This window comes from Amaranthus tricolor, chromosome 12, assembly GCF_026212465.1.
Source record: "Amaranthus tricolor cultivar Red isolate AtriRed21 chromosome 12, ASM2621246v1, whole genome shotgun sequence".
NCBI classification, from domain to species: domain Eukaryota; kingdom Viridiplantae; phylum Streptophyta; class Magnoliopsida; order Caryophyllales; family Amaranthaceae; genus Amaranthus; species Amaranthus tricolor.
In genome coordinates, this window is record NC_080058.1 from 3,335,862 (window position 1) to 3,350,833 (window position 14,972).

General features: G+C 28.5%; 1 protein-coding gene and 1 non-coding gene across 2 annotated transcripts; one reads left to right on the forward strand and one right to left on the reverse strand.

The window, feature by feature from the left end:
• Positions 1–775: 775 nt before the first annotated feature.
• TRNAS-GCU (transfer RNA serine (anticodon GCU)) lies at positions 776–857 on the reverse strand. The gene has a single exon. It is a non-coding gene; the product is annotated as a tRNA-Ser (tRNA).
• Positions 858–13,643: 12,786 nt separating this feature from the next.
• On the forward strand, positions 13,644–14,510 carry LOC130828444 (ethylene-responsive transcription factor LEP-like). Its single transcript, XM_057694436.1, has one exon. The coding sequence runs from the start codon at positions 13,644–13,646 to the stop codon at positions 14,508–14,510; it is 867 nt and encodes a 288-aa protein (XP_057550419.1).
• The last annotated feature ends 462 nt before the right edge of the window (positions 14,511–14,972 follow it).

Consider the following 14,972-nt stretch of genomic DNA (forward strand, 5'->3'; position numbering starts at 1 on the left):
TTGTATACGATGATTTACATCTCCGTCAATCTCCCCATCCCTTTGAATGATCGATCCCAAATACTTGTACTTGGTGGTACTTTTAACAACAGCTTCATCAATGGACACCTCTGGTTCACCTACCGGTACTGTCCCGCTAAAGTCACTGCGCAATACTCGATCTTCGTACGACTAATGCGCAACCCTTTACCTTCTAAAGCTTCCCTCCACTCATCCAATTTATTACTAACCCCCTCTCTAGTTTCTGCTACTAGCAATATGTCGTCAGCGAATAGCATGCACCACGGTACCGTCTCCCAAATAGATTTAGAAATCTCTTCCATAATGACAGTGAAAATGAAAGGGCGGCTTAAAGCCGATCCCTGACGTAGTCCAACTTTAACAGGGAAAGGCTCTGTTATCCCCACCAGAGTTTGGATGTTAGTCGAAACTCTGTCATACATATCCCGTATAGCCTCGATGTACACTAAAGAAATACCTCTAGCCTTGAGGCTATCCCAGATGACACGTCGTGGTATGCTATCATACGCTTTCTACAAGTCAATGAACACCATATTCAAATCTTTCTTTCGCTCCCTATATTTCTCCATCAGTCTCCTCAATAATACAAATTAAGAGAATATAAATTTTTTTTACGGTAGTCAGAAAATCTCTCATTAAAATAAATAATTAAAAAATTATTCATATGGGTATCTTTAAATTTTTAAAAACCTCAAGTTCATGGACCTTTGGAATTTTGGAAAAGCAGCAACAAAAACAAAATTAAAATTATTATCGTCGCCTGAGAGATTCGAACTCTCGCGGGGAAACCCCATGTACTTAGCAGGCACACGCCTTAACCACTCGGCCAAAGCGACGCTCTTGTTTAAAGAATCCGATTCTATTTTTATGATTGTTTTGTCCACCTAAATAAAAATAAGTGGATTTAATTAATGAAACATTTATTGAATTAGATTAATTAATTAATTGAAAGCATGCGATAATACTCCTTCACTTCGGTCCCGTTGAAATAGCGTCAACCTTAAAAAGTTTGTTTTATTAGTTTGAAGTTAGTGAATAAGTCGAAAAACAGGTGGGTAGAGTAAATCGATAAATTAAAATTTAAAAGAGAAAATGTAATCGTGAATGAGATTAAAATAAAGACAAAGCAAAGTAAATGAGACATACTAAAATAGTCATAAAAGCAAAATCAAGAATGCATAAATAATATTTTATATGACAAATTTTTTGAGAAAAATTGACATTAATAATTCAACATTTTTTTCCTCTGTTGTGAATAATTTTACTTTTAGATAATTTTCTAATAATCTGATATTTTGTTTGCTGTACATAATACAATTTTTATTTTAGTTTGTTGGCAACATAAATTATTATTATTAACTATTATAAGTAATATGATTTATGGGCAAATGTATGACAAAAGTTTAATTATTAAAAAATAATCTAAAAATACGATTATATATATGCAATGGGTATAAGGTTAGAATCTAAGGTCATTTTTTTCAATTTTTAATGACTTTATGCAAATTATATATTTATATGCAATAAAATGTAAAATTCATAGGAGAATACTTTAGTTAATGAGATACTGTCTTTCAATGTTGTCTTCACAACAATATCGAAAACATGACTACATGAGTTATCCTTTGAAATGCCGTTATTTAGACTAATTTTGATGAGTCACAATTCCCAACTCATAATTCTTAATTCTTCCTATTAATCTCAACTCGAGTTACATTACAAGTCCCATAAGTTTATCTAATATGATGCTTGAAATTCCACAATATCTTATATAATCTATCAACATTTATTTTTAAAAATAGCTACATTTCCCTACAAAACTCCTATATAAAAAAAAAAAAAGTTACTTAATATAAAAAGACAATACAATTCTGAAATAAGACCGTCTAACGATAAGACCATGCATGTTAAATGAGCTAATTTAATATACACATATTATCTTAAAATAATTACTTATAATCTTAAAATTTTATGGTGAAATTGTCTCTACAAGACTCATTTGCAAATTTTTACTAAGAGTCCTTCCATTTGTTGTGTTATCAAACAAGCTAAAAATACAAGTCTTAATCCAAATCCAAATCCAAATCAATCCACTCATCAAGCCATAAACTAACCCATCATATAAAGCTCGTTCCACACTTCCACCAAAGGCCCACCGTCAAAACGGCCTGAACCGATTTAACAATACAATTTGCTTGCTAATTTACTTCCACAAATTCTCATTTTAGGCATAATGTGGATTAAATTAGCCTAATTAAATTTAAGAGGATCTCAATATAAGACAGTTTTGAATTGAGTTTGATAGTCCAATTAAATTAATTAAAATATTTGTATATACATTGTGGACTCCTTTGTTTTCTCGAGTCGGGAGACTCTTTTGGCCGTGCTCTTCTTTATGGGTATGAGTTGTCGCCGTTTTTCTCTCCTCAGACCCTAACTTTAGTTTTCTATGATCGGGATATACTGAGTATGATGATGATGATATTTATACATTGTGGAAATGTGAAATAACGGGTGTATTAAATAAATAATTTTTTGAAAGCTTTTGCTTTTGATTTATTGATAGGTAAACGAGTTAAAAAGAGTTTCCTTAAGTCAAAAGCAAAATTATTATCAGTTTGTTTTCATATACTTTTGACTTTAATCGTCTAATAAGCAGTTAACAACTAATAATTAAGTATTACCAAATATTTCAAAAGTCGATTTAAATAAGTAGCAAATTATTGATATCTTGAGTTAAGGTGTTCTCCACATACTCTTTGATGATTTCGGAATAATCTCAGCCTTTGCAAGTCGTTTGGTTTGATTTCACGGGTGTGATTGAATAAAACTACTTTGAAAAAAAATTAATTTATTTATGTAATTATGTTGTATATTTGCTCATTGAGCATTAAGGTTAATTTTATTGTTTTCTGTATATATTTTCCTCATTAATGAAAATAACCACAGTATGTATTTCTTTCATTATTTTCCAAATAGTATTTAAAATTTTCAATCTAATAATATTTAAATATGGAAACAATTTTTTAACCACATATAAGATAAAGATTGGTCTTAAATATTGCATCCTTTTTGTATTATGATGATGATTAGGAAGGTATGGTACATTGGTCCAACAGGAAAAGTAGTAATAATTAAAAATTAAAAATTATTGAAATTAAGAAATTTTGAATCCTTAATTAAAAAGAATCTGATTATAAGGAGACTTCCATGAATTATGTTGATGTTTTGACATTTTAATACTCCTAATATGTTTGAAAGAAAATCGATTTATACTATAATTTATGGTGGAGCCCATGGGCGAAGCCACATCGGGGCCGGGGAGGCCCAACTCCCCTTGCCGGATTTGCGATACTTTGTAATTTTGGCTTTGTCCCCCTTACAATATGGTATACGAGTATAATTTAAAGAGTACATAAATATAAAAAAATTACCGTAGCTCAATAGTTGGGGTAACATATTAGTAATCTAAGGTTAAGGGATTAAACACTAATTTGAAGTATCATATTTTAATAGACTAATAAATTTATAATATAATATCATTACTCTTTAGCTTTCATAATTTCACATTCATCCCTTTTAATGTGTGTGTTTATATTTTTGTATCTAAATTTTAATAGTATTTTTTTAGACTTAGTAAGCAAATATATTGAGTTAAAAACACGTTTTTTCAAAAGGAATACTTATAGGGAAGCTTTAACTCCATTTACTAAATATAATTTTTGCTATGATTCAAGTTCATTTCAATCTATATAATTTTAAAATTTTTATAATTTAATTAATTTTTATATAATAAATAACTTGGTAGTATAAATGGCATTATAAGCCCATAATGAATCCACCAATAGAGTAAGACGTGGCATTTAGCTAATGTGGTATTATGCAAGATAAATCCAAAGGTACACAGAAAGTTAGACTTTGTTTAATTACATGTTTAAAACTCATAAAAAGCTAATTACTTTAGTTTTTCCCATTATTGCAAATTGCAAATGGGTTGCATGAGAGAAGAGCAATTCCCAAGGTATTAGATAGATTAATAAGCTAAAGATACCGAAAGAATTTTGGTAGTACGTGAAAAGGTTAAGTCTAGAAAAGTTCAAAGAGACAGTCAAAAAGGCCATTTCCTTATTACATGGGAGTAAAGCTACAACTAATATTTCTTACATTAGATATACATACAAATGCCAAACAATATCATAATTTTTTATTTATTATTTACATTATTATTTTTTAAGAGGTTTCAAACACACATTATATAGTAGGTTGGTAGCTAATTTAGAGGTGAAAATTTATTATCAAATAAAAATTTCATATGACTTCATTCAATAATAGAATAAAATGATTGGAACTAAATTCAATAATTTAAATATTAACCTTTACTTCAATCTACGTAGGTGGAGTAAGTTCAGAGAAAATCTGTTTATTTTTAGTTATTTTATAATTTAGAATTTTTCATTAAAAATTTAAATTTAGTAATAACACGTTATACATTATTTAATATTTAAAGCTATTAGGCCTACCAATTATAAATGATCTACATTCATATGATATTATTCACTTTGAGCATATTATGCACGAATTGGTTTTTTACCACCTATTTAAAAGGTCTCATACGAATTTAAAGTTAAATTATTTATATACTTGTTAACTCGTTCTTATTTTTTTTAGGTGAAACTTAAGATGTTTACTCAACATAATTTTTTTTTTTAACAAAATTTTATGGGATCAGACACTTTAAACCTAATTTAAATTATGTATGACAAACAAGAAGTATACAAACAAGGGGTAGATGTTCTTTTCTTACGCCTCTTATACACTTACCATTGAAAGAGTTCATTCGGGTCAACAAGTCGATTTTGAGTTAGGTATTTTTGTGGTTCACAAATCACAATCGAGTCTTCCATCCACATTAACTTTTATATAATCTTAAATTCATTTTGAAATCGGATCAATTGAATTTAAATTACAAAGTCGAATAAATATCAAGTCGTCAAATCTATTTAAAACTCACTCATTTAACCATGAATTGCCACATATAGAACAAACTACCAGTACTCATGCACTCACAAGACACAAAGTAAGTGGATTATATTATTCCTTGTAAAATTTATTCATAAAAAGCAGTCAAATAAACTATTTCCTCATTACATGGGAGCAAAGCTAGGAAGAAATATTTGAGACTAGCTATAGAAAGAAAGGACCCAAATTACAAAAAGGAAACAACCATATTTTTGTAGGCATCTTTTCAACTCCAAAACTTAGACTAAACTCTTGTACTTACTCATAATTTTTCCCTTTTTCTTGTTTGAAAAGAAGGCTTTAAAATTTTGTTATAAACTTTGAGTGGGAGAATCCGATTTTTCATTTCAGTTGGAATAGATATCATTTTTATCCTAATAAAATTTGACATTCGATATATTTTCATATAATCTCTCATTTTCTCAATCTATTCCGTCTAATAAAAGATATAAAAAAATAGTGGGGTTTTAATAAAAACAATGAAAAAAGTATTACTGTGTTAATGTGTCACTTTGACCACCCACAACATGCAAAGCACAAACTCTTGAGATTTTGAATGGATTGTCGCCTTCCTAGGTGTACGTGACAATCATCTTCTTCCTCAATTTCTGGTTTGTTTTGCTCCATTTTGTCTCCCTTTCTAATCTTATTACTCGTACATTTTTGTCATTTTTAAGGACATTTATGATTTGATTTGTTCTGGTCTAACACTAATTAATATATTTATTTGTATAAATATCTTGTACCTATAATCTGTTAGAGTATATAATATATTTTAGGATCTCAATCATTAGCTCAAGCTTTTGGTTGAGTTGATTTCTTAAAATGGTATGACCTCAACCAAAAGTTTAAACTAATGGTTGAGAACCCAAAATATATTATATACTCTAAGACAATCACCAAATATAATAATTCGTAATTGCTTGATTAAATCAATATAATTCAAGTATATACTAGTAATACTAACATATATAAGAACTACAAGTTGAAAGATCTGATTAATGACCTATTTAAAAAAAAAAAAAAAAACTATAACGTTCAATCATAGTATTATTTTCGGTTTGATCTAAAAAATAAAAAATAGAGACCGAACTGTTTAGACCGTAGACAACCACACTAAATACTAAAATTACGGTTTGATTCGATTTGGATTACTTAGACTAAATTTTATTGAGCCCTTGTCATTTTGCCCCAATTGCTTAATTTAATCTCAAAGACTAACAACATGGGACAATTTAGGTGTATAAGCGACGAGTGTTTAACTAATTGTTTAAGGTTTACACATCACTGAACGAAATCTAGGATTTAGTTCATTAATTTGTAAGTTTTTCGGTTGGTGTGAGGTGATCGATTTTGTACATAGCTTTTATTTCTCCCGTATATATAAAAATAAATAAAAAAAATATAAAATTTATTAATAAAATAAATATATTTACTATAAATAAGACGTAAAATAAAATTTTATTAAGGGCTTTCAAAATCTTCAAAACGACTTTATATTTGTTTAGTATACTTAATACTGGAATATTAGGCCAGAGTATTCATCTAGTGACTAGTGTTTGAGTCTAAGATATGACGGGTGAAGTAGTGGTTTACCTCTCAGTTAGTCGGTTATGATCTCTCATTGATCGAGTCGTATTTGCATGCCGTGTAGTGTTGGATCTTAAATACTACTTTTATTTCCTTTTTGTTTATTCACTTTAAGAGAAAAAAATTTTAAGATTTTTTAAAATATAAATAAAAGTAAAATATATTCGTGTGAAATCTTAGATTTTTCTTGATGTAAGATTTTTAATTTTTTTAATATATAATTTTTATAATTTTTTATGATGCGTATTTAGAGATACTAATAAGAATCAAAATTTGCTTCAAAATGCGTTTAAAAAATAAAATGGACAAATAAAAAAGAATATGGAGAGTAATATTAGTCATTTCATCAACTTAATATAAAATTAAATAATCAAAACGGTAAACCTTAATTGCATATATATATATATATATATATATATATATATATATATATATATATATATATATATATATATATATATATATATATATATATATATATATATATATATATATTAGCGACTAATAGTTTAGTTATGGTTAAAAAAAATAGAGTAAATAGTTGAATGCCTTAATCAATGACTTGAACAACATGCAATAAAAGGTACAATAAATTAAATATGAATGATATGATTCAATTAAGAAACATTGATTAAGACCTTAATAATTTTTATTACAAATTTAGGTGTTGTTTTACCAAGAGAGTAATAATCAAGGCCTATGCATGTAAGTGACTAAGTCTATAATAACTCACATGCAACCCAACAAAATTATGCAAATTGGTAAGTCTCAATTAAATAGCTTAATTACAAATCATTAACTTAAATAATAATGATTAATTAATTTTTTTGGAAAACATTATCTATGAGAATTGAGAAAGGATCAAAGATTCAAAGGAAAAGGATCCCTTTGATTTCAGAAAAGATGGAAAGACCTGTTTATCTTGTTCAAATATAAGTATAGTTGGTTGTTTTCCATATTACTTGCACAATGCACATGGCTAAGATAATGATATTTCTTTTTCTCTTTTCTCATTTAACTATTTACTTGAGGGACCCATTTTTCTATCTTATTAGAAAAGTTATAATTTTCTTGGCTAATTATGGTGTAAATTTTTGAATAAGTTAAGATTTATTAATATATTGAAATGAACTAAACTAAATTGAAAATTAGCCTAAAAATTAAATATAACTTATATATTAGGGAAATTAAATTGTACTAAGTATGAAATTTAATTAAATAAGTGGATACTTAAATGTTAAAATTCTAGAATTAAAAGTATAAATGTTTTTGTACCAAACTAAATATAAATTGAAGTGTGCTAAACTACACTAATTATCAACTCAAAAAAAAAATACACTAATTATAAATTGAATACACATAGTAAATTTTTAATGGATTATAAGTTGCTCCAAGGTTATTGACTACTCTAGTTAACTAATATTTTTTTAAAGGAGGTTAAAGGGTCAATAAGAATCAAATTTAGATCTCATCTTAAAAATATGATACTTATCGTCACAAAAGTAAAACTAAAATAATTAGCTAAAATATTATTTTTTAAAAAAATAAATCTAAAGATAAATGAAAATCGAACTTAAATCTTATCTATAAAAAAATATGATATATGTCGTGACTATGGTAAGACCAAAGTCTGGGGTTAGCTAAGATTTGATTCAATATAAAAGGTGGTCAGGTGGATAGTTGATCAAAACTTGAAAAATAAAGTACATGATAAGGAGTAATAGTGTAGTTAAATACATTATGGTATAAATTAGCTAGCAGCGTGAGAAGACTTCTAAAATATAATGATCATTACTCATTGAATTGATACTTTTGATACATCATTTCATGTGGCCTATTCATATAGCTACAAATACACTCTAGACTACTTATGCTATAATTCTTAACGGTCTTTAAAAGTTTATCATTTTTTTGGTCCGTCTCTATTAAAAAAATTTTGCTTTTATATTTTAAAATTTTGAATTTTAATTAGCAAGTAATCCCTGGAATTTTATATAAATGTCTTCTTTTTTAATATATTTATATCTTATTTTTTTTATCTTTAGTAATATTTTTTTATTTACATTCTTATGGAATCCAGCTATTTAATTAGATACATTTTTTTGTGATAGTGCAATATAATGTGGCCCTTTATTTAGTGCCCTATATACAATTTTTGAGGTTAAGTAGAAGTGTATATCAATGATGTTATTACAAAACATATGTTCCTACCGAAAGAAAATACCAATATTTTACTTCTACAATTAGGAAAATAGCTTTGGTATTTTAGGTCAAATAATAAATATTTTTATTATTTGCTAGTTGATTTAATAATCATATAAAAAAAGTCTTAATTTACTAGTTCTATCAATTATCAAATATAATCTCAATTCTCATATGATTATTACATGTCATATGATTGCTTAGTGTATGCATAATATTTAAAGTTTATTAATTTCTACTTTTTAAATAAGTAATTATTATAAAATAATTCCAAAATTCAACTTGAATTTCAGTCAAGACTCAAGATTTAACTTTACAATAGAAAAATCATCCTCATCAAAACGCATGATAATTGCCATCATTTGATTGTATCTTCTAATCAATCAGAAAATCTTGATTATGGTACTATAAATAATACATTAATCAAGTAATAAGCATACTTAATTCTTAATCAATTAAGGTTGATATTCCCAAATAAATATTATCATGCTAATTAATTCATGAATGTATTGATACATACATGATTGGTGATCATGATGGGATCATATGATCATCAGGATCATGATTAGAAATGATTATTGGTAGTTGATCCCATGCTTCCAACAATCATAAGGTGGAATTAAGATCAATCTAATCTGGATTTTTCTTAACAATAACTAAGAATTTTTTTTCTTGCATGCTATTATGATTACTTCTTTCTGTTATACTCCATCATATTCATCTAAATGTCTCATTTACTTTACGCACTCTATATAATACACTTATTAATTTTTAATTATATATTTAATTATGTATAATTAAAAATTATAAAAAGTTGATATTAATAAACTTTACATTAAAACGAATCAAATAAGATCGCAAATGACTATGTTTTAACTTATAAATTAATAATAAAATACAATTTAAGAATGATAAATGAATTGTATCAAAAGTAAATGGGACACCTAAGTTGAATAGGAGTTAGTGTGTATTTTTTTTAATTTTACTTTCTTATTATATTCATGTTATTTATTAATCTAATTTTTTCGAACAGGACAATCTTACCCCAACTTGTTTTGTGTTTTGGTGGTAACTTCTCTCATACTATTGCTAGTCATCTCTCAATTTGCAGGATTTAAATTAATTGTGTGTATTTTTTGCCCTCTCGATTGGGTACGAATATGATCTGTCTGCTACCTCTCCTCCAAATTATGATTTTACGAGACATTGGACCCATAACTATGATCATACTATTATGATCATAATTTATACATCATACAATATATATGTTGGGGTTAATTATTATTAGCAGGTGGATTTCTAACGTAAACCCTATGATTAGCTAAGCATATTTTACTAATATCATTGAGAGCTAGTGTAGGAAAGCACATGCCTATTGGCGTGATCTTAAGTGGATTGCTCTTATCAATTAATCACTTAATTTACTACTAATTCAAGATTTTAGTATATAATTATCAAAAATTTAATTTTGCATGTATATAGCTAGGGAGCCAATTCAACTAGAATTAATTTGTGTTATATATATGTTATGCAATTCAGCATTAATAAAGTCTTTAATCTGATAATTTGCATCATGACTAAGGCAAGTCTGAGCCTAATTTCGCAATATTGTAGTTCATACCATTCGCTTCACTTTAAAGTTTATAATCTTTAAGATTCTTAAAAGGAAAATTTGATTTGAAATGTATGAACTTTGTCTTATTTGCTTTTAAAGGTTCGAACTTTCGTTTATTTTTTAAAGGCTCGAACTTTAGGGTACCTCTGCTTTTAAAGGTCCTTTTTACCTTTAACCTGTTAAGCAAGTTTCTTCTTCTTTAAAAACAAGTTGCTTCTACCTCATCAATGACTACTTCGTTTTTCTTTGCTAGAAAGGCATTATCTTGGGTCTGAATTTGGGGATGATAGTAAGAAAACTCCTCATTTTTTTAGGTATGTCTTGATTATTGTAGATTTGGGTTGTTTTCTCACCAATAAAATTTGATTAGATTTTTCGAGTTCTTAATTGTATGACGAAGATGAAAAGAAGTGAATTTTAGAAGGATGTTGACTTCTATAAGATGAACTTGATTAGATTTTTGTACGCAAATTAAAATTGGAGTAGAATTGGGAATTTTAAGAAAAAAAAAAAACCTAACTTTTAGAAATTGGAGCCCTAATTTTGTGAAATCGAATCTGAATGCTCATTGTATGCGTGTTGCTCCTGGTTGCTTGAGTTTTCAACCTACTTCACAAAACCATGTAGAATAATAACCAAAAATCTGGCAACGGAAATGGAAGGAGCACACAAAGCAAAAAAAATCTTAACGAATAAATCCCCAGCTACCATCAATTGAAATTATTCCCTGGGTACTCTCTTGCAACTCCAGAAGGAAGTTTTCATCCAATTAAATTAAACAAAATGAACAAATGTATCAATCGGAACAACAAAAATGAATTAAAAAGAATCATTTTTTTCAAATTTAATCATTCACATTGGGCTCAAAATTGGAGCAACAAAAATGAAAATGCAGACAAAAAAAGAGAAGAAAACAAACCCCAAGAGTACGAGAGGCTTCAGAAGCATGAACAGAAGGACTACTAGAAAGATGATGAGAAGAAAGAGCAGAAATAGAATAAAAAAACGACGAAGAAGAAGAAAAGGAAAGAGAATCAGCAACAGCACGTCGAAGAGGCTCGGGTGGTTTCTTAATAAAAGATCTCAAACGAGAAAAATCAGATGCCATTGTTGAGGGATGAAGAACACTTGGCTGAGTAGAAAAATCAGATGAAGAAAACAAAGGGAAGAAGGAGGTAACCTGATATTACAGGTTACCAAAATCGGAGGAACCTTTAAATGCAGATATATCCTGAAATTCGAGCCTTTAAAAAATAAATGAAAGTTCGAACCTTTAAAAGCAAATAAGACAAAGTTCATACTTTTCAAATCAAATTTTCCATTAAAAAGTAAAAGAATTGAACTGTACTTTTTAATTTAAAAAAAGGTTAAATTTACAATTCAGATAGTCTAGAAAATCCCCATGGATAAAAATATATCAACTAGGAGTACTATGCTAATTCATGATTAATTATCTCAATAAGCTCATACTTTAAAGTAAATTACATGATACCTATCAAGTTTAACTTTGCAAAGTTGTTTCAGTTGATAAAAATATGGTTATGTCATTAGCCTAGTATCCTACATAAATTTAGGGTTCGAATGGGAAGAGGCAGTGAACAAATTAATTCGTACCCACTCGAAAGAAAGGGCAAGAGAAATACGCTCTATCAATTTAAGCTCCCAGGTAAAGAGATGCCAATTAAAAAAAATAATAGTAGCGATAAAAACAATATTGTTATAATGCCATATAATGCTTTAAATTCAATAAAATGGAATTTAGTAATAATGAAATAGAAGTTCTACAAAAGACTTTATTAATGCTAAATTGCATCTATTACAAATAAATTATAATGGAATTTCAATAAAATTTTATTCAATCTTGTTATTAAATATAAGTTCTCTTTTGGGAGTAAGAAAGAAGAGTAAGAAAGATTAGAGAGCCACTAGGCTTTTCTTAAGCCTTAATAGTTTTTTAATATATAATTAGGCCGAGCAAATGTGAGAGGTAACGAAAATCGAACATATAATTTTATCAGAGAAAACTAGACTCAAATTGAGAACATTCGATTTTTTTAATATAATAAGTTTAAATATGATTTAGTTGAAATAAAATGATAAAATTACACCCTAAAAGAAGTAAGAAAAAAAAATAATAATTTAAAAAACGTCATTTTAAAGAAAATACAAAAAGTAAAGCAAATAAATTACATAGAATTAGATACTCTTCCATTTGAGAGTTGAATTTGTACCTAATATATAGCGACTAGACTAAATACAACTTTTATATATGGAAAAGTTTAATGCTAGAAACAAGCCTTGAAAAAATTAAGAAAAACTACACAAATTTAAATAATACTAAATATCTAAATATTAGAAAAAGTAAAGGTCTTACTTAAATTAAGTTAATATCAGATGAAAACTACCAGTGTGTTTGACAAATAGTTTTTTAGATAGCTAAAAAAATTGATGCTTTTTGGCTTTTTGGCTTTTTGGCCACTTAAAAAACTAATAACCAACAATAAAAATTTTCACTAAGCATCTTCATAACAATTGATTTAACAATTGGCTTAAACATGTTGCTTAACAACTAATTAATCAAAGGCCAAGACTACTAGTTGATCAAATAAGCCAATTGAACTAGCCAACAATTAATGAACAATTTATAAACTCTACCAATATATTATTTTCATCTTTCCCGCTTAATTTTAACATTGTCTTTTATCATTTTTATTTTCAACTTTCACTCAAAAAATACATATAAATGTGTTATAAAATATATATTTTAAGCTAAAAAAAATACTCCTTTAAACTTTTGGCATTTTCGATTAAACAAAGCTAGTTGTTAATTATTGCTTAAGGTGTGACCTTTAGTAGAAGAATACGTGATTTGATTAATTAATTGAGTAGGCCACAACACTTCCTCCCTTATTAAAGCAAGTTGAAAGCCACACAATCACAAACTCACACCACAAAACACTCATACGCTTTCTTTTTCTCTCTTAATCACTTTCAAGTCAAAGAGTTTAAGACCAAACTTAGGTCTCATTTATGACATATATACCTACTATTATATCTCCTTCAACCTAACGAAACACATACACTATATCCAAAATTAGCTAGGTAAACACTTGCTATATTGGGCAACTTATTACTAGCCAACTTCAATCATATACCATATATATTATTGTCATAAAAAATTCAAAATTGTTACTTCATGGATTTGGGTGTGAATACGAGTTTGAAACCTACAAAAACTCCTTCTCCAAGGAGTAAAAGAAAACAACAACAACAACCACAAGAGGACTCACCTCCGAGTATTAGGTATTTGGGGGTGAGGAGACGTCCATGGGGTCGCTATGCAGCTGAAATAAGGGACCCTACTACAAAGGAACGTCACTGGCTTGGTACCTTTGACACTGCTGAGGAGGCTGCCCTTGCTTATGACCGAGCTGCACGGTCCATGAGAGGGCCATCTAAGGCTCGAACTAACTTTGTGTATTCAGATTCTCCACCAGGATCTTCAGTCACATCTTTTTTATCTCCGGATGATCAGTCTCATCTCAACCAAATCTTTTTTGCTAATGGGCCGTCTTTGGCACAAACACAACCTAACCCCATTGACCAAAATGTTTGGGCTTGTTGGGGTGATAATTATCCTCAACCTAATAGCAATTATCAGCCGATTGAGAACATGGAAACAACCAAAGAAGTTGAACTCCCTCCTTTGCCCCCGGATCTTACTTCAAGTTACAACATGGGTATGGGTATGGGTATGGTTACGGATATGGGTATGGGCATGGGTATGGATATGGATACGAGCATGGGCCTAGATATGAGTCAATGGGTCGAAAACAACCCTGACTTTTTCGGATTTTCGGGTCAAAATGGATCATCAGTTGGGTTTGATAGCATAATTAGCAATGAGACCAATTTGATTGGTACTAGTAGTGGGGCCAACCCAAATGATAATAGCCAGTATCATTCTGTCATGCAGCATAGCCCGGTTTTTAGCAAAATGCCGGTTGTATCCGACCCGGTATTTGATGGGTTTAACCAAGGTTCCTCCTCTTACTTCTATTGACCCTATTTTTTTTCCCATTAAGACCATCCTTTTTTTTCCCTACCGTACCTTTCCATAACCTTTTTTTCTTTCTTGGACACTAGTTATTTAGTTATTAAGAAATTTAAGATTTTTTTTGTTTTGAGCTCTCCAACTAAGATAATATTCAATTTCAATTTATCTATATTATCATTTTTCAGCTCTTCAAACAAAAGTGATATTATATAGGAGTATAAGAAATGATAAAGAACAAAAGTGTTATTATATACAAGTATAAGAAATGATAAAGTTGAGGCATATGAATATCGATATCAAATGTCATCCAATTTCAGTTATCAAATAACTGAGGGAAAGGATCGGGAGAAATTAGATGAAAATTAAATTTATAATTTTTTTTAAAAGTGGTACATACTTTTCAACTGAGAGAAGACCTCATTCTCATCAAATAGGACGAAGAAAATGCACAACATGTCAAGATCAGTT